The 23,184-nt window shown below is 42.5% G+C and overlaps 1 protein-coding gene across 11 annotated transcripts in view; it reads left to right on the forward strand.

Moving 5' to 3' along the window:
* MACF1 (microtubule actin crosslinking factor 1) overlaps positions 1-23,184 on the forward strand; it is a 410,697-nt gene that overhangs the window by 324,869 nt on the left and 62,644 nt on the right. For all 11 annotated transcript variants that reach the window (XM_069068000.1, XM_069068006.1, XM_069068005.1 and 8 more), the window contains 3 exons: positions 18,499-18,660; positions 18,919-19,089; positions 22,138-22,304. In XM_069068000.1, the coding sequence (XP_068924101.1) occupies positions 18,499-18,660; positions 18,919-19,089; positions 22,138-22,304 (500 nt within the window). The remainder of the gene's footprint in view (positions 1-18,498; positions 18,661-18,918; positions 19,090-22,137; positions 22,305-23,184) is intronic.

Raw genomic sequence — 23,184 nt, forward strand, 5'->3', positions numbered from 1 at the left:
TAGTTGTTTGACCGGGGGCAAGTCACTTAGCATCTCTGAACCTCAGTTTCCTCATCTCTAAATTGAACAAACTTATGGAGGTCAGATATGAAAATGTACACAAAATATTTTGTAAACCCCAAAGAATGCTATAAAAGTCAGCTATTTCAGTGGGTGCCACAGGACTTTGGGGCATTAGTTGGCCCAGTAGTGCACAGAAATATCCTGGGTTTGCAGCTCCTCCAGGAAAGAATGTTGCAGACCCACCTCTCTGGCAAGGGTGTCTGGATTATGTCCTATAGAACCTTTCTCATTCTCTTCCCTATCCCTATAGCCTAAGGTGGGGGTGGGGGAGGGAACCAAGGTCCCAATCCTTAGGGTTTTTCGACCTTGCAAAATAGATGGTACATAAAATTCAGGCTTTTAAATAACTACCACTAAAATGAAGACGTTATACGAGGTGAGAACTAAGGTCCCTTCCAGGCAGCTCCAAACTTTAAGATCCTAAGTGGCAGCCTGAGGAAAGCCGATTTTAAAGCCCGGCGCCTCCACCCCCACCCCCAGGTGGGGCTTTCTGGTTAGCCAGAGGCCTCCCAGCCGGCGCCCACCCTCGGGATCGCTGCCCAGCAGATGGGACCTCTCAGAGGCATGGCCAGAACGAGAAAACTGGGTGGATGCAATGAGTAGGGGGGCTTGGGCGCTCATTCTCTATTCGCCCCTGGGCTCTGTGCCCTGCGGGCCTGGGAGGACGACGGTAAAGCTCGAGGAGCCTCTGGAGCCTGGAGGCTGGAGAGCCTGGGCGGCTGGGCATAAGCAGGCGGGGCTTTCCTTTGTCAGGGGATTTGAGGGTCTGGGAGTTGTCCTCTCTCCCTCCTCCCTTCCTCCTAGGGAGCGGGAGGGGGGGGGCGGTGCTTGGAGTGAGGGTAGACTAGTGTGTGCTCAGGTTCCAAATATCCACACCCCCTCCCCCTTACTTTTCCGTTGATTCTTTTTTTCTCCTCCCTCGCTCCTGTCATTCTCCCTCTTCCTTCCCATCCGCTCCTCCTTACTTTTCCCTTTCCGTTTATTCCGTTTTCTCCCCTCTCCCCCTTTTCCTCCCCCTCCCTTGCTCCTCCTCCTCCCTTCCCCTCCCTCTCTTTTTCCCCCTCCCCAACTCAGTCTCCGCCCTAGACCGCCGCTCCTCCCCTCGCTCTAATGGTTGCCCCCTAGGCCGGCTGCCCCCAGCTCCTCCCCCAGCCCCGCGCCAAGCCTGCCTTCCGCGATCTCGTTCCCCCGGCCCTCCTCCGGTCGCCCCGTGGCTGCCAGCTTTGGGCGCAAGGCCACAGCGGCTGCTCGAGCTGCGCGGGGGCGGGGAGCCGGAGGGCGCGGACGCCGGGAGGAGAGGCGAGCGGCGGAGCGAGCAGCCCGGCCCGACGCTGGCGTTCGCCGAGGAGCGGGAGCGCTAGAGAGCGACGGAGAGAGGAGGGGTCGCCCCCGCCCGGCCCCCGAGCGGAGCCTTTTGTTCCCGGCCAGAAGTTTGTGTGAGCGCGGGGGCCGTGACAGCTGCGGGCTGGGAGGGCGGCGGGTGCGCCGGAGGAGAGGAGGGGCGGCCACTGGACATGCTGCCCGCCGCGCGGCGGCTGCGGCTCGGGGACTGGCGGCGGCGGCGGCGGGGGAGGCGGTGCCCGCGGTGCCCGGGACTCTGCTCCGCGAGAGACAAACTAACTTCCTGAGCGCGTCCAGCGGGACCATCCCGGCCCGGCACGGCACCTGCCGCCGGCGGCGTAGCGCGCGGCCTCCCTCCGACCCTGGCCCTTCGTGGCCGGACCGCGCCCGGGAGCCGGACGATCAGCCTCCCCACTGCTGAGACGGGCTGCGGGAGGGGCCCCGCATCAGGGTCAGGCTCTTCGGGATTCGGGGGGCAGAACTGGGAGCTTAGCTGCGACCTGGTGCTTCGCCCCTGAACCACAACAATGCCATGATGTTTTGGAGACAGGAAGCCCCGAGCTGGCCCCCAATGAAGGACTTCCTGTGTTTAAAGTTGTTGGAATATCCGCCTGACCAACCCAGTTCAAATGCAAACACCCCGGAGCTGGAGAGGACGAGTGGTTAATTTGGACCAGCTGGCCTGCGTTGGACTGTAACTGGGGCTAAAATGAGAAGAATCCTTGGGAGCCTGAACTGTGGATACACGAAAAGACTGAGGAAGCAGAGCCTTTGTTATTAAAGGACACACTGGGTATAAATTAACTGCTTCTAACTCTTGTACACCTTCCACGGGAAATGATCGGGAGTAGATATTGGATAGGACTTGTACTCAGATGGTCTTTGCTTACAGAGTCCAAGTCTTATGGAACAGTCATGCTTTAAAAAACAGCCCGAAACAAAACCAGAAGCCATACAAGGAATCGGTGATAATTCTATTTGTTGATTGAGTTACCCTTCTTAGCTGCCTGCAGCCATGAAGATGCAGGTCTGGACCTCTGATCTTTTTCAAACTTTACTGGAGCCCAAAGTATTTTTTGAGCAGGCCTCCGGGGGCCTTTTTGGAGTACAGATGCAACTGTTGGCAGTTTGGGCTATAAACATTTGAAAGGACTTTTAACCAGTGCAGAATGTACAAGGGAGAGTCAGGGAAAAACATTTACTAGGTTGAAGGTTGATCTTGAATTGAAAAAGAATGGGTAAGCCTCTTAGCAGACCAGATTGTTTGCGACAGAACCCCACCTGCTTGGGGAAAGGAGAGGAAGAGGATGGCTATATAGAAGACTGTTATGTTCCACAGAGATCCATATATGACACCATGAGGATAAATGAACAAATTGACCAGGGGTCAAAACTTAATCAGACTTCAAAAAGCACCATGGAGAAGATAGAAGGAAGTACTATATCTAGCAATGGAACCTTAGGGGCAGCTTCTAATGTCTTTGAATCTCGGGCACCTGAAAGCAAAAAACTAGATGAGAGAATAATCTTTGATGCACTGAAGCTTAGCAGTGATGTACAGAAGTCAGCACCTGTACCACCCAGGAGGCGGCCAAATGCAGAACGCAAAGACAATATTAACAGAAGGTCTTGGAAATCCTTTATGCCACCCAATTTCCCGGAATTTGCAGAGAGAATGGAAGCCTCTCTTAGTGAAGTTTCAGAAGCTGGTGCTTCAAACCCTTCCTTGCAGGAGAAAAAGGAGTCCAGTTCCCTGCTAACTGAAAGTTCTGGGCACCTGGACCACAGGGATCCTAGATCAGAATCACTGACTTTGGAACATATATCCAAATCTGTTGGCATTCCAGAAGTTCAGGAGGTGAAAAACTTGAGTGTAGACTGCCACAGCTTCATATTTCAACAGGACAGTAAATTCTCTGGTCCAGAATTCCAACCTCTAGAATCAGAAGCAGTCCCAACCGGTGACACAGATGTCACACAGGACCAGAGATATTCAAGTGCAACCTGGCCCAGAGCCATGAAAAGTTTGGTGAAGGGATGCTTCAGTGACCACCAGCACCACCCAGGGGAAGCAGCCCAGGCAGCTTGCACTGTAGAAATGCCTCCACTCTCACCCTGTATGAGTGAAGATCTTTTGGATTCAGAACTGCATATTCTCATCACCCCTAACCTGAGAGAAAAGACAGAATCTGAACTGAAATTTGAAGAAGATGAGAGATGGATCATGATGGAAACTGAGGAGTTGGAGGAAGAGAAGCTGTTAGAGAGAGAAAAGACTATTCTGCTGATGGATGAGAAAAGGAACTGTTGGACTGAGATTTCTGAAGAAAGGGAGGAAGAATTTCCTGTAGAAATTATAGGGGATGTAGTAGACTGTTCAGCTGGTGTTCTGGACACTAAGGTACCCAACCATCCATCTCCAAGTGGTCAAGTGTGTTGCTATGATGACCTACAGCCAGAGGAAGACCATTTGGCATCTATTCCTCAAGATTTACACCTCAGTTACAGCTGTATTCTCACTGACAGGGATGTTATATGTGAGGTAGAAAACACAGGTCCTCAATATCAAGAAAGTCTCATTCCAGATTCAGAATGTTTTGTCAGTCCTGCTTTCCCAGAGCAGTTCTCTGACACAGATTCAGTGCAGATGTTTCTTGAACTTGAAAAACAGTGCTTATGTGAAGAAGCAGAAATTCTTCCATTTGATTTGGAGAATCCAGCTTCTTCAGAAGGGCTAACTTCATTCCAAGATGAACAAAAATCACTCTTAGGCTGTGATTTTCTTGGGGCTGCCTCAAGAACCAGACATCATGTAGGTCCTGTGTTGAATCATGGGTCTACTGATGCCCTGAACTGGCCTCAGGTGTCTGTTCCTATGGAACCTGGTACCCAACCTGACACTAAGAGGGAAACTTCAACTCTTAGCACAGGAGGGTGTGAAAAAGTGCCTTTTAGCCCAAGGGCTGCAGAAGAAGCTAAGTTGGTACCACAAACCGATATGGAGTTACTGAGAGATTTGAATACTAAAGGATCACTGACCTCTGACCAGAAGGATTCCTGTGATGAAAAAGAACTTGCTCCTGTTGTTTTGGTATTGGCTCAACAAGACAGTTGTTTGTACCTAACAGATACTAGCAAAACGGAAAACACAGAAGAGTGTGGAGAAAGACAATCTTCCAAGCCTGTTTTTAATAGTGAGCAAATAGACTATACTTTAAGACTCAAAGAGCAAGAGTTTCTGCAAGATTCGTGTTTACTGAAAGATGGAGTTAGTCTGGAAAGTGGGGAAATAGAGAAGAGTCCTGAAGGGAATGATCAGGTTCCCTTGAAAAAGACTGACCCCTTAAAATTACCACCCAGGCAAAATGAACCAGTCAGGGATGAGGACCATGTAGTAACGGAGCAGGCTTGGGAGACGAGGCATTTGGGTGGTCAGATTCAAGCACACTCTCATAGGTATATTCCAGAGCAGGTTTTGGAGACACAAAAACAATTGGATTCCCTAGGCTTGTTTCTGCAAATGGAGGGAACAAGATTTAATAAAGAGAGCTTGGAATCTGCTAGTCCTGCCAAGCAAAAGTGGAATGTGGCATCAGAAGAGGCAAATATAGTGGGAACAAGAAATTCAAGTCTATTGTTTCTTCCCATTGGGGAGAGGGAAATTGTCAGAGATCCTTTTAGGGGAGATATCGGTGTACCAGTTAAGATGGACCTAGGAACTGCATTGGTAGAAAGCGTTCCTCTTGCTGCAATGGACATCATAGGGAAGGATACCTCCCCCAAAGCAGTGCCTGTGTATGTCACCAATGAAGACTCCTTGATTGCTGCAGTATGCATCACAGGGGAAGAGGCTCCTAGTTCTATAGTGCCCACCATGGAAGAAGATACTTCCAGAGCCATAGTGCCCATCACAAGGGAGGATGCCCTAAGAACTGCAGTGACCATCACAGAAGAAACTCCCAGAGCTACAGGGCCTGTCACAGAAGCTCCCAGTGATGTAGTGCCCATCACAGAAGAGGATGCCTCCAGTGCTGCAGTGTCCACCATGGAAGATGATGCTCCCAATAGTCTGGTGTCCATTCTTGGGGAAGATGTCTCTGATGCTTCAGTGCCCATCCCAGGGGTGGATCCCCCTGCAGCTGCAGTGCTTCTCCTAGGGAAGGATGCCCATGTTGCTGCAGTGCCCATACCAGGGGAGGATGCCCCAGCAAATGCAGTGCCCATCCCAGGGGAGGATGCCCATTCTGCTGCATTGCCTGTCTCAGGGGAGGATGTCCCTACAGCTGCATTGACTGTCCCAGGGGAGGATGCCCTTGCAGCTGCAGTGCCCATCCCAGAGGAGGATGCCCATTCTGCTGCATTGCCTGTCTCAGGGGAGGATGCCCATGTTGGTGCAGTGCCTGTCTCAGGGGAGGATGCCCATGCTGCTGCAGTGCCTGTCTCAGGGGAGGAGGTTACCCCCTGTACTTCAAGACCCACTATGGGAGAGGATGTACCTGTTATTACAGTACCTGCCTTGGAGGGGTTTTGTTCCATGGTAGTATCTCCCTTAGAGGATCCACCAGTTGACATACCCTTTCTGGAGTATTCAGCCTTTACTTTTTCAGCACCTGTTGTAGAAGAGGCTTCCCCCACAGTTGTGCAACCCATGGAGGCCTTGGCCAACCTGACACCTGGAATAGAGTTGCCTGGTACTTTGCTTTATTCAGAAGGATCCCTGGATGTGTCCAACGAATTCGTTTACAATGATGAGGTATTTGTTTTTCACTCTCTGTGTGACTCACACATATATATCTTTTTGGTTAGGAGAGTGGGGAAGGGTTGATGGGATAGAGAAAGGAATTGGAAATTGATCATTCTTTCTCTTGGTAATTGCTTGGGAGTAGCCCAGGCCTCCTTTTTGCTGTCCCAGGCTTTCTGCATACTCTGTAGTCTTCCATTTGCAGTTAGCTGATGGCAGTAAATCCAACATACTTTGAACAGATGGCAAATTTTGTAGTTTATATCCCCACGTTTAGACTTGCTCAATCCCAGGGGAAAATGAAAGAAAATACTAGGTATCATGTAAGAATTTGGGAACGATTCTTATAAGAAATGGGATTTTGCTTCTGTAATATAGCTTATTCTCTTCAAAGTAAATTCAGAGTCAAAAACTGTCAAAACTAACTAGGTCTTCAAAAATCATCATAGTTTGATCCTCACCTCTCTCATGTTACAGATGGGCAAACTTTGAAGTCCAAGGAGAGGAAGGGATTTGTCCAAATTCACATGAGACTTAGGACAGAAATATGAATGGATTTGGTTTGAATGTTCTCTGTTACTTACTCATTGGGTAACATTAAGCATGTTACTTCCCTTTTCCAGCCCCTTTATCTGTAAAATTAAGAGGTTGAACTGTTTTATTTCTTAAATATAATCCTGTGAATCCTGGTCTGAAATACAGAACCATTCTGAGTGCCTGGATTTAGGTGAAAAGTGAAATAATTTCAGAAGGGAATATTAGTTAATTGAGAAAATTCAGAACTGAGAAAGCAAATTGGGTACAAACAGCCTGGGGATGCTTAAAATTCAAGTGACCATACAGAAAATATTCGTATCTTGTATAGACATACATTTATTTGTTCTTTGGCCTTTTAAAGCTGCCACTAGTTTACTGTGTGACCCTGGGCAGATTAATCAACATCTCTGTTCTTAGTTCAGTCACCTGTAAAATGTGGGGATTAAACCAGATAATCTTCAAGATCTCTTCCAACTCTTAACTATCCAGATTCTAATGTTCACTATTATAAGGTCCCTTCCTAGATCTAAACATTAGATATATGAGGAAATAAAGTCTTCCTCATCCTTGAACACTTACTGACTGCCTCTCTTTATTAATCTGGAGATCACAGAGCCTGTAAAATTAAGGATGACCTCCTATTCCAGCTGGCTCCTGAGTCTTTGTTTATGCACATAAGAAAATTTAGCAGAAACAGGCAAAAACACACCAGGAGATTGCCCCTATGTGTAGCCCCAACTGCTGAAAATCTTTGCACCTGTGTGTTTGGTTGAGGTGTGCTGAGAGGGGGAGGTTTCCTTCCTACTTTATTGTAATGTATGCTAAGACAGCCAGAAACTTGAGTTAAAACAGTTAAAACACAGGAGAGGTGATATTTTTGAGTCTCTTTCAGCCCAATGTCTTAGTTACTTAAAGGGGAAGGGACATGAGAAAGGAAAATTGATTGGGGAAGTGAACTAAAGAAATTTAGATTCAGAATTTTAGAACTGAAGGGGACCTTGGAGAAGTCACTTCTCTCTGGACCTCAGTTTACTTGTGTAAAATGAGGGTAACTGAAGTAGATAATCTCTTAAGGGGACCTTTCAGTCTCAAACCTCTTAGGAAGTTATGACTGATTGGGAGGTAGGAGGCCTGGGTTCTAGGTTTGACCTGCCGAAATCTCACTTTGAGACCTTGGACAAGTCTATTTCTCTTTTAGAACCTCAGTATCTTCATTTGTAAAATGAGGGCTTGGAACATATCTTGCAGTCAAAAAGCATTTTGAGACACTGTGCTAAACATGAGGTTGTTCAAAGAAAGGCAAAAACAATCCCTGCTCTTAAGGAACTCGCCAACTAATGGGAAAGACAATATGCAAATTACTATATGCAAACAAGATATAGGCTGGGTAAATTGGAGATAATCCCGGAGGAAAGGCACCAACATTCCGGGAGATCTGGAAAAAGTTTTCGCAGCCAAGACTTGAGGGAAGCCAGGAAATGGAGATAAGTCAGAAGAGTGTTCCAGGCAGGGAGACAGCCAGTAGACATACTTGGAGTCAGAAGAAGGAATGTTTTGTGGGAAGAACAGGAAGGAGGTCAATGTCCGTTTTTTGAGAAAGGAGGGAGACATGAGTGTGTTAGTAGGCAGCAGGGAAGCAGCTAGTAGAGAAGAAGAGACTTCAAGTAAGAGAGGAGATCCTAGGACAGTCTGAAGATGGGCTGCAGGGGATCAGTTGTGCACATGGAGTAGTTTGGCTTGGCTGAGAGAAGCAGCCCACCTCTTCATATAGGTGAAGGAGAAGAGAGTGGAGGAAGGCATCTGAGGGATGTGAGGTGGGGAGGCAGGGAGAAGAGGGAGCTCTTTTTTTCAGTGAAATATGAGTCAAGGTTCTGAGCTAAGAGGATGGATAGGGAAGAGTGGGGTGAGCCATGAGTTGTTTGAAGGGGAGATGAACAGGCTTGGAAAACTGCTGTGGTGAGTGGGATCATGAACCCATGAGGGTGGTAAGGGTTGCCTTGCCTCGGCGAGGGTCCAGTTGAGGTTATGTGACATTAATTTGTAGTGTGCTCATTCAGCATGGTTTTGTGCTTTTTCTCCAGCTTCTTTCGGTGAGTAGGAACAGAGGTAGTGGGAGTAATTAATTCTGTGTTAGGCAAGATCTGCCACAAGATAAGGGGAGCAGAGACTCAAAAAAGATGATAGTATAGGATTGAATTGGCTCACCCAGTAGTTGATAGGGAAGAGAGGAAGGAGCATGTAGCCAGCCCCCTTTTGACTGATCATTACATAGGTGAAGAAACTCAGGCCCAAAAGAAATGGCTTGCTTGGAGCCACTCAAGCAAACCAGAATCCAGATTTCCCAAAATCTTAGAAATGTATTCTTTTTACTAAACTAGAACTCCTCAGTATTAATGCTGGTCCTGGTTCCCATGAAGTTTTCCCTATAAATTCTGCCCAGCTGCCTCAACACCCTCACCGCTATTCCCCTCAAAATTATCTTGAAATCTTGCGGATGTCTCATTCTTTGCTGTAAATCCCAACGCCTGCCAGTGCATATAGCTTCTCCATAAGCTATCACATGATGCAGATGGATGGAATCAGAATAACCTAAGTGAGATAAATGGGATCAGAGAATTTCACTTGTGCTTTTCCTGGAGTTCAAAGGTTCGTTTATGTTTCTAAACGCTGAGAACCCCATCGATGACTACACTGCAGTTACTGCTGCTCTGGAGTTTTCCTTTGTTTTAGTTTGAATGTGAGTGGGGAGAGTGAATACTTAAAAGAGGAGAGTAAGAAGCTGAGAAAAAAGGGGGAGGGACATTTTCAATATAAAAATTTCTTGTGACTTTAACCTCTCAATCTCATTAATTGCTTAAGGGTTTATACCAGAAAGGCTCTTTGTAGTCCCAGACATAGGAGAGACTTGGCATTCTTTTTTTTTTCTTTTTTTAATTTTGAGTTCCAAATTTTCTCCCTCCCTTCCTCATCTCCCCCCTCCCTGAGATGGTAAGCAATTTGATATAGATTATACATTTCAATCATGTAAAACATATTATCTTATTAGTCATGTTGTGGAAGAAGATGCAGACCCAAAGGGGGAAAAACACACCCAAAAAATACAGAAAGTGAAAAAATTATATGCTTTGATCTACATTCAGACTCCCTCAGTTCTTTCTCTGGAGGTTGATAGCGTTTCATAGGAGAGATTTGGAATGGTTCAGATAGCCAGTCACTCCACACTTTCTAGCTGTGTGACCAGGCAAATCACATCAGTTCCTTGAAATGTAAAATGAGGATAATGATATCTGTAATACCTTCTTCACTGGTTTGCTATGAGTTTCAAATGAAATATGTCAAGTGCTTTGTGAACTTTATAAATATCCACTACTGTTATTATTAGTCTGAAGCTAATTCTGGCTTCTTCTCTTTAGGCCTTTTGGGAACAAACTGATATTGATAGATGGCACATTGTGGTGTGCTGGAGAGTTTGGGTTAAAGTCTGTGCATCAGCCCTGACTAACTCTGGTCCTGGACAAGTCTTGACCTGTCTAAGCTTCTGATTCCTCATTTATAAAGAGGGGACAGCAATGTCCTCATTTCATCTGTCACAGAACAATGTTTTGTAAACCTTAAAGTGCCATAGAAATGTGACCATAATCTACTTGACATTCAGCTTGTCATCCCTAACTAACTGTATGACCTTGGGCCAGCTGCTTCCTCTCTCTGGGCCTCAGTTTCTTTCTCTAAAAATAAAGGGGCCTACCCAAAATGATTCCCAACCTCTCTTCTAGTTCTGAAATTGTATGAAAGAAAAATAGTGTTAGTCAACTGACTTTTAAATTAAGTCAGTTTCTTCTAGGCTTCAGTTTCCTCCTAAAGAGGGTTGGTTTTAATGATATTTAATAATAATTACTATTATTGTTGGACAGATGAGATAGGAAGAATGCTTTTTCAGTAACAATAATGGCAACTGATTTTTATCTAATGTTTAAAGATATCTATATGCAGAGATTATGAAGATGGTTCCTGAGATAAGGGCAGGGCTTAAGGAAAGTGAGAAGAGAAAGAAATGAGAGGTAAAGGGAGGGAAGAGAGGAAACTACTGTATTGCCCTTGCCTCTTTGAAGTGTGGTCTGTTTGGGGCTCTTTAGAGTCCCCTGAATGAATAGGCTTTGGAGGGCTTGCATTTATGTCCTTCATCAAAGGAGTTAAAAGGTAGAGCAAGATCAAAAGCTACAGCCTGTCTGTGACTGGAACAAATCAGGACACAGTGTTCAAAGTATTTCCTGAAACAAAACAAAATACATTTACACAGTTAATTAATCTTCTGAAAAGAGTAAAATAAAATAGTGTGAACTGTTCTTGGGAAGCCAAGTTTTTTATTTCCTTTTTTTCTTCAGATAAGGCCCACTTATACTTTCTTAATTGACCAGGATTTATCTCCTTCATAAGTTTGTTTCTCACATTTTAAAAGGTTATCTAAGAGGCAGCTGAGTTTAATTGTCCCTTTGTTCATACGTGATTAGAATCTGAAAATGCTGCCCAGAATGGGAGTTGGATGAATTGTGTTAGATCTTGAGTCTTTTCTGTAGCTAATGTATAAGGAAACTTTCTGAAAACCAGAGTGGTCAGTTTGAAGTGTCATGTGTTTAAAGGAGTTGCTCTATAGGGGATTTGAGTTGGCTAGTCACCTTCCTCACTTTGTCAACTTTTTTTCTTTCCTTGCTTCACTGGCTACTCAGCAGAAAATGGGCAGAAAAGGAGAGGTAACATATGTAAAAGGACAAGTTTCCAAATAAGGAAAGAAGTGCCAAAGGGTCTCTTCAGAGCAAAAGTTGGGTCACCACAGCACTATTTTGTGGGTTTGACTTAGCCACCTGGACTCTTCTGTTCATTAATTTGATTGCTAACTCCAACACGAATCCCAGATTAGCAGTAACAAAAAAAAAATGTTCCAAGATTTCTATTCCATGTCACTATTGTGGTGTGGTGAGTTTGCACCAGTGCTCTATGATCTGCTGGCGGCCTCCTCTGAAATATGGCTCAGTATCATTCCACTGACATCAAGCAAAATACTTCTTGCCTGAGGGAGCATTTCTGTGAATTTTGGAAAAGTTGTTCTTCCTAAGCAGCTTTTCTGATTTTTATTAATTTGGGCAGAAAAGCAAAATGTTTTCTGAATTCATTCTATCACTTTTAATGTGCTAGACTCAGTTTGTTTTGAATAAAGTATCAGTGTTCACTTCCAGATGCTTTCATATGCCTTTAAAAGGGGGATGTGATTATTGCTGTTCTCCATTGACTTCCTGAAATGAGAAAATACTGAAGGGTATTAGAAACTCCTTCTATAAGGATTATTCAGAAGTTTAATTAACTAACAAGTCTTACTGACATTATGAGAAAGATAATTATTATAGGTAGCAATGAGATCACAGTTAAAGCTAACTTACTCACTTTAAAGATGAGGAAACTGAGGAACAAAGAGTCTTGTTTTGTCACTATTATCAGTAATAATAATAACCACTATACTGGTTTTGTGACCTTTGACAAGATATGACACCTCTCAGTGACTCCAGGGAGCTCTCTAAGGCTGTAAGTTGCAGAGTAGGTACTGATCTTCATGAGTAGAAGGACTTCCAGTCCAAAAATGCATTATTATTAATAACTCATTTCTTTCATGCATATCTGTTCATGAACCACTTTCCCCTTAAAGTCTGTGAAGTTAATACTATTATGCTACCACAATCCAGGTGTGCCTTCTCCTGCAACATGACTGGAACACAGCTGGGTAGTCAGAGAATAAGCATTTATTAAGTACTTCCTGTGTGCCAGGCACTAAGGACTAGGTATGCAGAGAAAGGCAAAAGACAGTCCCTGCCCTCGAGTAGCTCACAGTCTAACAGGGGAGACAACAAGCAAGCAAATATGTACTGTTTAAGATGTTTATAGGTCATCCAGTTTGAGATGTCTGAAAGGCAGTTGGAGGTGAAAGATTGGGGCATGAAAGGTAGATTTAAGAATCATCAGCATAGAGATGATAATTAAATCCATGTGAGCTGATGAGATCACCAAGTAGTATAGAGAGGGAAAGTTGAAATGAGTGACCACTACCTAAATATCAGGAGACTAAAAAGAAGTGACTAGATAAGTAGGAGAACCAGGAGAAAGTAGTGACCCAAAAACATAGAGAGTATTAAGGAGAAGGGGGTGATCAACCACGTCAAATGCTGCAGAAAGGTCAAAAAGAACAAGTAAGCAGTCTGCCCATAGGAATTTCAGCCCTCTCTTGGACAGATGCTGAATAGGGCCCAACATTAGGAGAAATATACCAGTGTCATAACTCCATGTGACCTTGAGGTTAAGGCTTCTTTCCCCAGAAAGTCTTACTTTGTAAACCAATACTACTTTCTCCACTATTTTGTCCACTCCATTCAAAAAAAATTTTTTTCAAAGGTATCCACAAGTCCTTTGGTCCTCCATTACCAGGAGGAACCCCCTCTATGGTCACCACGATCTGTATTTTACTTTGCACAAAACTGAAGTACAGGGACCTTGTCATCCTCTCTTCCCTGTATCTTCTATTTCATCTACTAAGGGGTTCCTAGACATCCTGGCCTTTTCATATCAGGATTAGAACTCAGCTTCGAATTGAAGACTTTTTCTTATACCATAAAAACCAGCTGATTGTATCTTTCCCTTCTTAATCATGTAGAGTAAACATCTTCTCCTATCTTGAAACAAATTGATTAAATACCTTGGCTCTTGCTGTTTTCCTATATCCTACAGTATCAGTGGGACTTCACCTGCTTTCCCAGAATATGTAATCAGTCAGTCTGATACAGTTTTATAAACTGAAAACATTCTTCTCATCAAGTTGTTGGTCAATTCTGCAGGGGGACCGTTAATTAATAGGGCTTAAAGCCAGAAGTTACTTTGGAAATGGTCTAGTCCAGTCCTCTTATTTTACAAATATAGAAACTCAGTCACAGAGAGGTTAAATAATTTTTCCAAAATTATGCAGGGAGTCAGTAGCAGAGGCTGGATTTGAACCCAAGTCTTTTGACTCAAATTGTATCACAGCAGACCATGGTAACCATGTGTCTTAAGAGATCAGTCATGACTTAGGGGAGACATTATCATTACCTTTAGCTATCCAAAGTGTTTCCAAATAAAAGAAACTTAGAATGGATTTAATATAGCTCCAGAAGGCAAAATTAGGAACAGCATGTTAAAGAGAGGCAGATTTTAGATCTCCATCAGAAAAAACTTCCTATAAGCCAGAGCTATCCAGTAGAATGGACTACCCTAGAAAGTATTCAATACCCTGTAACTTGAGGGAGGAGTGACAAGTGTTTTCATGCAGAGGATAGATGACTCTATAGGGATATTAGAGTGGGGGTTGCAGTTCAAGTAGGAATTGGATTGCTGAGAGATTGTGCAAATCTAAGTCTGGTATAGTTCTAGCTGACTCACCTATATGAGTCATCTGTTGTACCAGTACCACTGTCATCATTAGTGTACTCTTGGCTAAGTTACCATGAGCCTAAATCACAATTTCAGGTTTTTGTCTTCGTTTGCCTTCTGGGGCTGTTGCTTCTCCTGTCCTGTAGTCTCATTTGACTGCCTTACCAGGCACTAGAGGCCAAGAATCTTACAGTGGAGAGAAGGATGATCTGGTTGTCCTTGGATCGTTACAGGAATTCTTAGTGTAGATAGTCTTTCTCTCCTTTGGGGAAATTAGCTATCTCTCCATTGTTCTTGCACAGCAAGGACATCCTTTTTCTCTTCTAAGCCTTTTAGAAATTCTAGGTTATTTAATATAAAATGAAGTGTGTATGGAATGATTTTACATATACACGTATATACATACATATTTGTGTCTAATAGTAGTTGTCTGTAGGGTGGGGGAAGGAGGGAAGAAAAAAGTTACATGATAATTTTATTATATATTTAAAAGGAATAGCAAGTTATACATAGTAGATTTTCAGTTTCATGTGCAGTTATTTTTTTTTCCTGTTCTATGTTTTGGAAATGCTTGTTTTCTTAAGTTCAGAATAAAATAAATAATGATTTACGTGGAGAAAAATATAAATCCTTGGTGCTGAAGAATGGAGAATTTTAGCAGTAGGGTGCAGAACATGATTTCAAGATGTACCATTGACGAAGGAGAACTTAGTAAGCTTTTATGAAGTGCACACTATATGCCAGGCACTGTGCCAAGCACCGGGGATACAAAGAACAGCTAAAGACAGCCCCTGCCCTCAAGGAGCCCATAGTCTCATGAGAGACAAGAAGCAAATAGATATGTACAAACAAGCTATGTACATGATAAATAAGAAAGCATTAACAGAGGGAAGGTACTGTTAATTAAGAAAGGGTAGGAGAGGCATTCTGTAGATGGTGAGATTTTAGTTGAGACTTAAAGGGAGCTAGGAGGGGGCAGCTAGGTAGTACAGTGAATAGAGCACCAGCCCAGGAGTCCTGCGGACCTGAGTTCAAATCTGGCCTCAGACACTTAACACAAAAACTAGCAGTGTGACTGTAGGCAAGTCACTTAACCCCAATTGCCCCTCCAAAAAAAAAAAAGAAAATTAAATAAAGGGAGCTAGGATGTGGAGATGAGGAGGGAGAGCATTTTCCATGCATAGGGACACCTAGAGAAAATGCCTGGAGTTGGGAGATGGAATGTCATGTGTGAGGAACAACCAGGAGGCCAGTGTCAATTAATCATAGAGTCCACAGTGGCAGGAAAGTATAAGAAGACTGGAATTTGGGGGGAGGGAGTGAGTAGGCTGTGGAAGGCTTTGAATGCCAGACAGATTTTATATTTGATCCTGGAAGTAACAGGGAGCCATGAAGCTTATTGAGTGGAAGAATGGTACGGTGTTGGATACTTTGACAGCCGGGTTGAAGTGAGGGAGAAGCTTGTGGTGGGCAGATCTACCTACAGGGTATTGTAATGCTCCAGGCATGAGGTGATGAGAGCCTGCAGCCTGGTATTGACAGTATCAGAGGAGAGAAGGGGGCATATTAAAGAAATGTCCCAGTGGTGAAATTGGTGGACCTTCAAAACATATGGGGGAGTAAGAGAGAGAAAGGAATCAAAGATGACACCTAAGTTTCAAACCTCGGAGACTGAGAGGATGGTGGTGCCCTCAACAGCAATACAGAAATGGAGAAGGGAGAGAGTTTAGGGGGAAAGATAATGAATTCAGTTTGGGATATGTTGAGTTTAAGATGCTTACATGTCATCCAGTTTGAGATGTCTTAAAGGCAGTTGGAAATAATAGATTGGGGCAGAAAAGGTAGATTTGAGAATCATCAACATAAAGATGGTAATTAAAATCATGGGAGCTGAGGAGATCAGCGAGTGAAGTAGTATAGGAGGAGAAGAGAAGATACCCAGGGCAGAATTCTGTGGGACACCTTCAGTTCGAGAGTATGACCTGGATGAGGATCCAGCAAAGCAGACTGAGAAGAAGTGATCAGAGAGGGAGGAGGAAATCAGGAGAGGGAAAAATCTCAGAAATCCAAAGAGAGAGAGTATTAAAGAGAAAAGAATGATCAATAGTTTCAAAAGCTACAAAGAAGTCAGGAACAGATTGTGACAAGGCCATTGAATTTGGCAGCTAAGAGGTTATTAGTAACTTTGGAGAGAGTAGTTTTGGTGGAATGATGAAACTGGAAGCTGGATTTTAGGGGTAGATAGTGAGAAGAGAGAAGATTATTGTGGATGGTCTTCTCAAGGACTTTAACCACACCAAAAAAAAACAAAAAACAGGAGAAATACAGGATGATTTCAGTAATGTAAGGATCAAGTGAGAGGGTTTTTTGAGGATGGAGGAGACATGGGCAGTAGAAAGGGAACCAGTAGGTAGGGAGAGACTGAAGATAAGAGAGAAAGGGGATAATGAAAGAAACAGTCTTTGGAAGAGAGATGGAATGGAATGGCATTGTCTGTACAGGGAGAAGGGTTAAACTTGGTAGGTCTACCTTTTTGTGTGAGATTGGGATAGAGGAGGAGATCTCAGAAGGCATCTGAGTGATTTCAGCTGAGGAGGAGAAAGTAAGGAGCTCATGGCAAATGGCTTCAGTATTTTCTGTAAAATATGAGGCAAGGTTCTCAACTGAGGCAGTGGGAGGAGGGAAAGCTTGTTTGTTTTTTTTAATAGTTTAATTGTAAATATAAGCTTAATTGGTTTAGGTTTAATTTCATGACAGATTGTCCCACCCTTGTCACTTGCCATCCCTGAGGGACTTGGGCAAATGACTCCCATTTACCTGCCCAGCTTCGGGTTTTTGTTTTTTTTTTTTAAAGCAATCAGGGTTAAGTAACTTGCTCAAGGTTATATGGCCAGTTATTTCTGGGTGTGGTGCTAAGTATCTGAGCCTGGATTTGACCCTCAGGTCATCCTGACACTGGAGCCGGTGCTCTTACTCGCTGAGCCACCTGGCCGCCCCTCCAGCTTTGTTTTAATAACTTGGGATTTTTATAGCCTTTTTCATACTTAGCTGCTAACAACCATCCCAAGACCATGAATTTCTAATATTATAGACTGAGATTAGGTGGAGGTGCAAGTTATAGCCATGGAAAGGAGCCTATATGAATATTCTACCTTGGATGTTAGCTTCGTGTCATTGATCAAAGAGTTATAGACATAGTGGTGAGCTTTTGTTAGCTAAAACAACTCTCAGTGTTATCTTTCTCTTAAATTCCAGCCATTTGACTCCATCCTTCTTTTTCAGTTTTTGGTATAAATCACACTTAATTTTGTGAAGTTGTAAAGATGATACTTTTCTATTCCCTATACCTTTGGCTTTCAAAATTAAACAGTCTGGACCTTCTTGCACTAAAGACTGAAGCAAAGCTTGGTGTTGGTAACTTCAGTGAATGAATTATTGCGTCTAGGGGGTCTAGACATCTGCTCCCTGCTTGCAGAAAGGTAAATCTAAGCTTAATATATATATATATTTGTATGTGTGTGTACTTACATATATGTTTGTATATACACACACATACATATAATAGGCTGCCTTAAAAGCAAAGACTGGTGGACTACTTATTGGAGACATTGTAGAGGACATTCCTATACCTGTATAAATTGTGTTCGATGGCTTCTGGGGTCCCTTCTGATTCATGGATTCCATGATTTTCTGCATATATGTGTTGAAATGTAATAGCTCAAAATCATAATATTTCACATTTTTTTAGTATTTAATGGTTTACAAAGGCACTTTCCGGGGCGGCCAGGTAGCACAGCGAGTAAGAGCACCGGCTCCAGTGTCGGGATGACCTGGAGATCGAATCCCAGGCTCAGATACTCGGCACCACACCCAGAAATAACTGGCCGTGTAACCTTGAGCAAGTTACTTAACCCTGATTGCTTTAAAAAAAAAAAAAAAGCACTTTCCTCACAGCTTGTAGTATTATCCCATTTTACAGATGGGGAAACAGGTTCAATGAAGTCACTGATGAGAGAGTTATGTCCATAGTAATCAATTTGGTCAGCTAAAATAATACTCAGAGCTCTTCAGTTCTGGTATAAATCAAACTTAATTTTATAAGGGAATTGGTTTATCCATAGTCACAGAGCTAATAATAATATAGAGCCAAGTTTTGAGTCTAGGTTCTTGAAAAGCATGGGACTTAGAGTATTCTCCACTAGATGTTGAATTTCCCATGTAAATAACCTGTCTTCTTCCTTCTGGTTTTCTTTCTGACTTATCCTGAATCATTATTACATTCTGAAAGGAAATCATTTTAGCTGTGTATTATAGTAAATCTTAGCCCTTTTCACCTAATTTGATTGTCTTTTTGATTTGCTGTTGTCTAGATGTTTCAGAAAGAGCAAGTAGATCCCCTTCAGATGAAACTGCAGCAAGTGAATGGACTCGGCCAGGGCTTGATCCAGAGTGCAGGAAAAAACTGTGATGTGCAAGGCTTGGAACATGACATGGAAGAGATCAATGCTCGATGGAACACACTGAATAAAAAGGTGAGTGATTGAATACAGAAGGGAAACTGACAGTCTTGTGACCTGTGAACAAAAAGCATCTTCTGGAAGCAGTAGGATTGAAAAATCAGTAACCTGAATCCAGATTCTCCTTTTAAGATGCAGCCCCAAATCAAATCAAACTGTTGAAAGACAGGCTGTTAACAAGGATAGCTTGTGGGGGAGGAGAGCCAGGAATGTGTCACAATTGAAATCAAGATCTGCCTTTCTGCTGACTTGACTTATGTACACACAATCCAGGTAGCACAGAGAATTGCACAACTACAGGAGGCCCTGTTACATTGTGGGAAGTTCCAGGATGCCTTAGAGCCGTTGCTCAGCTGGTTGGCAGACACAGAGGATCTCATAGCCAATCAGAAGCCTCCATCTGCTGAATATAAAGTGGTTAAGGCCCAGATCCAAGAACAGAAGGTAAGTGAGAATGTTGGGACAGTGAGCCATTACAGTGCTAGGGAGTGGAAGGCCACACAGTTGTATGCAGTTCAAAAACACAGCCAGTAGCTTTGAATAGATTCATAATTCATTTGTGGTGGTATGGAAAGGAAAACAGGAGCTGTGATTTCATGGGTATATTTTAGTCTCTGTGGCTGGCATTTAGTAGCTAAAATGACTTCATCATATTCTTTATTGTACTAGAGATCTACTTATTAGTCATACTCCCTATTTCAATGTTTGATCTATGGTATTATGTTTAAAAAAAAAAAAAGGCAGGTATCTGGGTGTGTTAGGTAGGCCAGCCACAGTTTACTGGGAAAGTTATTGGTAATATGTATATTGTCTAAGAATTGTCTGTTTCAATTGTGGCATAGTTAACTTTATATGTATCTGAGTTTATCTTAGTAGATGCTAAATATTTACATGATAAAAGTCTCTACTCTTCTATCTTTAAATACTTATCATACATGTAGAACAGGTCATTGAAAGGGATGTGAAAAATTTATTCGAGACTGAAATTATCCCTTGCTTGGAGATAATTGCCAGGCATAATGGAAAGGTCCCTCTCCCAGAAGCTGGGAAAAAGTTTCAATTTCTGAGTCTGCCAGGGGCTCTCTGTGTGACCTGGGCAAGTCCCTTCCCTACTGTATCTCAAATTACCTAGCTTTAAAAGAGGCGATTGATCAAGATCAGCATTTTCCAAATCTTGTTCTGCAAAATCCTTGTATTATATGTAATGTGAATTGTTACACGAGAAAGTTTCAGTGTTGGTATTTTTCCTTCTAAAATTTTAAATGTGGTGTAACAAAAACAGTTATTACATTTTGCATTTTTTTTTAGATATGTTGGATAGCCTTCCTCTACCTTTTTTTTGCTCTAAAATTTCCCTAACTCCTCCTGTTTTCTCCAGGGAGATTCCATATTGTCAAACCCCTTGGGTCTAACATTTATGTTGTTTTCTTCAGTATATTTGAAATATACAGTTTCCAAAGAATATAACTTTTAACTATTAAATCCGATGGTCTTTTCCCAGTCTTTATCCTTCTTGACCCCTCTGCAGCTTTTCATAATATTGACCAGCTCCACCCTCTGCCTATTTTTCTCTTCCCTTGGCTTTCATGACACTGCTCTTTCCTGGTTCTCTTTCTACCTATTGGATTGAACCTTTTCAGTTTCCTTGTTTAATCATTATCCATGGCTTTCCCCAATCATGCCCATCTAACAAGGTTCTTCTCTTGAAAGCTAATCTTTTATTGATCTCATAAGTTTCCATGGGGTCAGTTATCATCTTTATGCAAACTGCTCTCAAATCTCTCTTCCTAACTTGTAGTTTTGCATTACCATCTTACCTGTTGGGCCTTTCCACCTGAATATCCCATTATTATCTCAAGCTCACTATGTACAGGACCTCATCTTTCTCCCTCTCCCATGCCTGTAACCCATCTCTCACCAGGTTCACAAATAGAGGAGTCATCCTTGCCTCTTTGCCCCCTATCTTCAGTTCCTTGCCAAGTCTTTTCAGTTTTGTCTGCACAGCATCTCTTCTCCTACCCTCCCCTACCTGCCCTTCCCAAAAAAAGTAATAGCTTTATCATTTGCAGAATACACCCCTTCTCTCTGCTCACATTGGCCACCACCCTAGTTCAGATCCTCATCACCTCACTTCTGGACTACTTTAGTAGTTTCCTAAATGGTTTCCATGCCTTCATCCTTTCCCTTCTCCAGACCTCTTTCACACAGCTGCCAAAATCATCTTCCTAAAGCATGGATTCAGTAGTTTGATTGCTGAAGAAACTTCCGTGGCTTTCTGCTGCTTGTGGCACAAAATATAAACTCCTCAATTGCTATTTAAAATCTATCACAATCCGTCTGTAGTCTTCTCTTCCACATTTATTTCACATTTCTCACTTTCATGCACTCGACCTTGCCAGCTAACCTAATCATAGTTCCCTAATCTCAGCATACCATTTCTTACTTCCTGACCTTTATAGACTTGTTCCCTGCGCCTAAACTGCTTCCTAAACTTTGCTTTTTAGAATCCCTAACTTCCTTAAAGTTTCAACTCAAATGTTACCTTCTATAGAAAGCCTTCTCTGGTTCCCGAATTATTATTATTCTTTCCCACCTTCAGTTGCCCTGTATTTATTTACCTAAACAAATGTTTTATTGTCCCATAGAAAAAAGAGACATTGAACACAGGGATTTCTTTTTTTTTTCTTTCTCTTTCTTTGTTGTTGGGTTGTTTTTTTAACCACAGCACCTAGCATAATGCTTTGCATACATGAGGTGTTTAATAAATGTTTGTTGGATTTAATTGAATCAGCCCCTAAAGTATTCCATGACTAAATTAATTTGGATAATACAAATATACCTCAGAGATATTGCAGGTTCAGTTCTAGCCCACTATAATAAAGCAAATATAGCAAGTCACACAAATTTTTTGGTTTTCCAGTACATATAAAAGTTATGTTTTCACTATATTGTAGTCTGTTAAGTATTCAATAATATGTCTAAAAAGATATACATACCTTAATTTAAAAATACTTTATTGCTAAATAAATAAAATTGTAACATCAAAAATCACTGCTCACAGATCACTGTAACAGATATAATAATAATGAAAAGGTTTTTTAAAATAGTATGAGAATTACCAAAAATGTGACAGTCATGATATGAATGCATGCTGTTAGAAAAATGGCACCTATAGACTTGCTTTGATGCAGAGGTGCCAACAAAACTTCAAATTGTTTTTTTTTATAAATGCAATTATCTGTGAAGCTTAATAAAACAAGGTATGCCTGTATTGGACTACACTAGATGATTTCTGTCTTTTTTGGCTCTAACATTCTGATTTGGCATGTCCCATTATCTTTGAGTTTAAGATAAAAAAATCATTCTAGTATCTCCTTGCTCCGTTGGGATCTGACTTGAGCTTAGAGGTTGGTGTTTTTTCCGGCTGAGAGATATCTTTCCTGACAGCCTTGTGACTTTTTTTTCCTTGGGAAAAAAAAAATGTGTGAACAGCTGCTCCAGCGACTCCTGGACGACCGAAAAGCCACTGTGGACATGCTTCAGGCAGAAGGGGAAAGGATTGCTCAGTCTGCTGAGCTGGCTGATAGAGAGAAGATCATGAGCCAGCTGGAGAGTCTGGGAAGGAGATGGACTGAACTGTTAAGCAAGGCAGCAGCCAGGTAAAGTAGAGAACAGAGGAATGGGAGCCGGGGAGAACAAGATAACTTTGTTTTTCTGTTCACTTACTTAACCAACTTCTTGGACTGAATATGGGTCAGTTTGTATTTCATTGAGATCAGCAACCCTCTAGCGTACTTGTGTTATCCCCATAGCATATAGCCAATGTTGAAAATCCATATGATATTGAAATAAATAGGCCTGAATTTGTGTCAAAGATGCTATTAGGATCAATGTGATGATTATCACTAAGAAGTAACATAAGTTTTAAATGTTCTAATGAATGGGAACTGACATGTAGTGGACTCCAGCTGATCTGCTTTACGTAGAGATAATCTATTTAATTTCTAAATCAGAAACACTGCATTAGTAGGATTATTCTGTTACAGTTGCTGTATCAAGTGGTGGGAGGATATTTAAAAGAAAAATGTTCCCCATTTTCTCTCCTCCCACCCACCAAGTTTTTGAAATAGCCTTTTTCCCTTTATTTTTAAAAGAATAATTCTTTTGAAATGAGCTAAAACATCCTGAAAATTTTTCTCCTCTTGTACGCCTACTGGTTTGGCCTAGAATTATTTCTGTAAGTAGGAGCAGCCAGTCTATTGCCTTGAGGAGGAGACAGGAATTTTAAGGAGCTACGATATAAACTCTTTGCCTTGATGTTTCCTTTATTAGCAGATGGCCACACAACAGGTACTATATGGAAGTAGTTTTTTCTGTACATAGGAATGAGATATTTTTGTTTATTAGAAGCTGGTAACTTACCATCAGGGCAGCTAGGTGGCCCAGTGGATAGATTGCTGGGCCTGGAGTCAGGGAGACCTGAGTTCAAATCTGGCTTCAGACACTTACTAGCTGTGTGACCCTGGGCAAGTTACTTGA

Source organism: Petaurus breviceps, unplaced genomic scaffold (assembly GCF_028583685.1).
Source record: "Petaurus breviceps papuanus isolate PSGF00001 unplaced genomic scaffold, PetGlider_PUasm1.0 90760, whole genome shotgun sequence".
Classification (NCBI taxonomy): domain Eukaryota; kingdom Metazoa; phylum Chordata; class Mammalia; order Diprotodontia; family Petauridae; genus Petaurus; species Petaurus breviceps.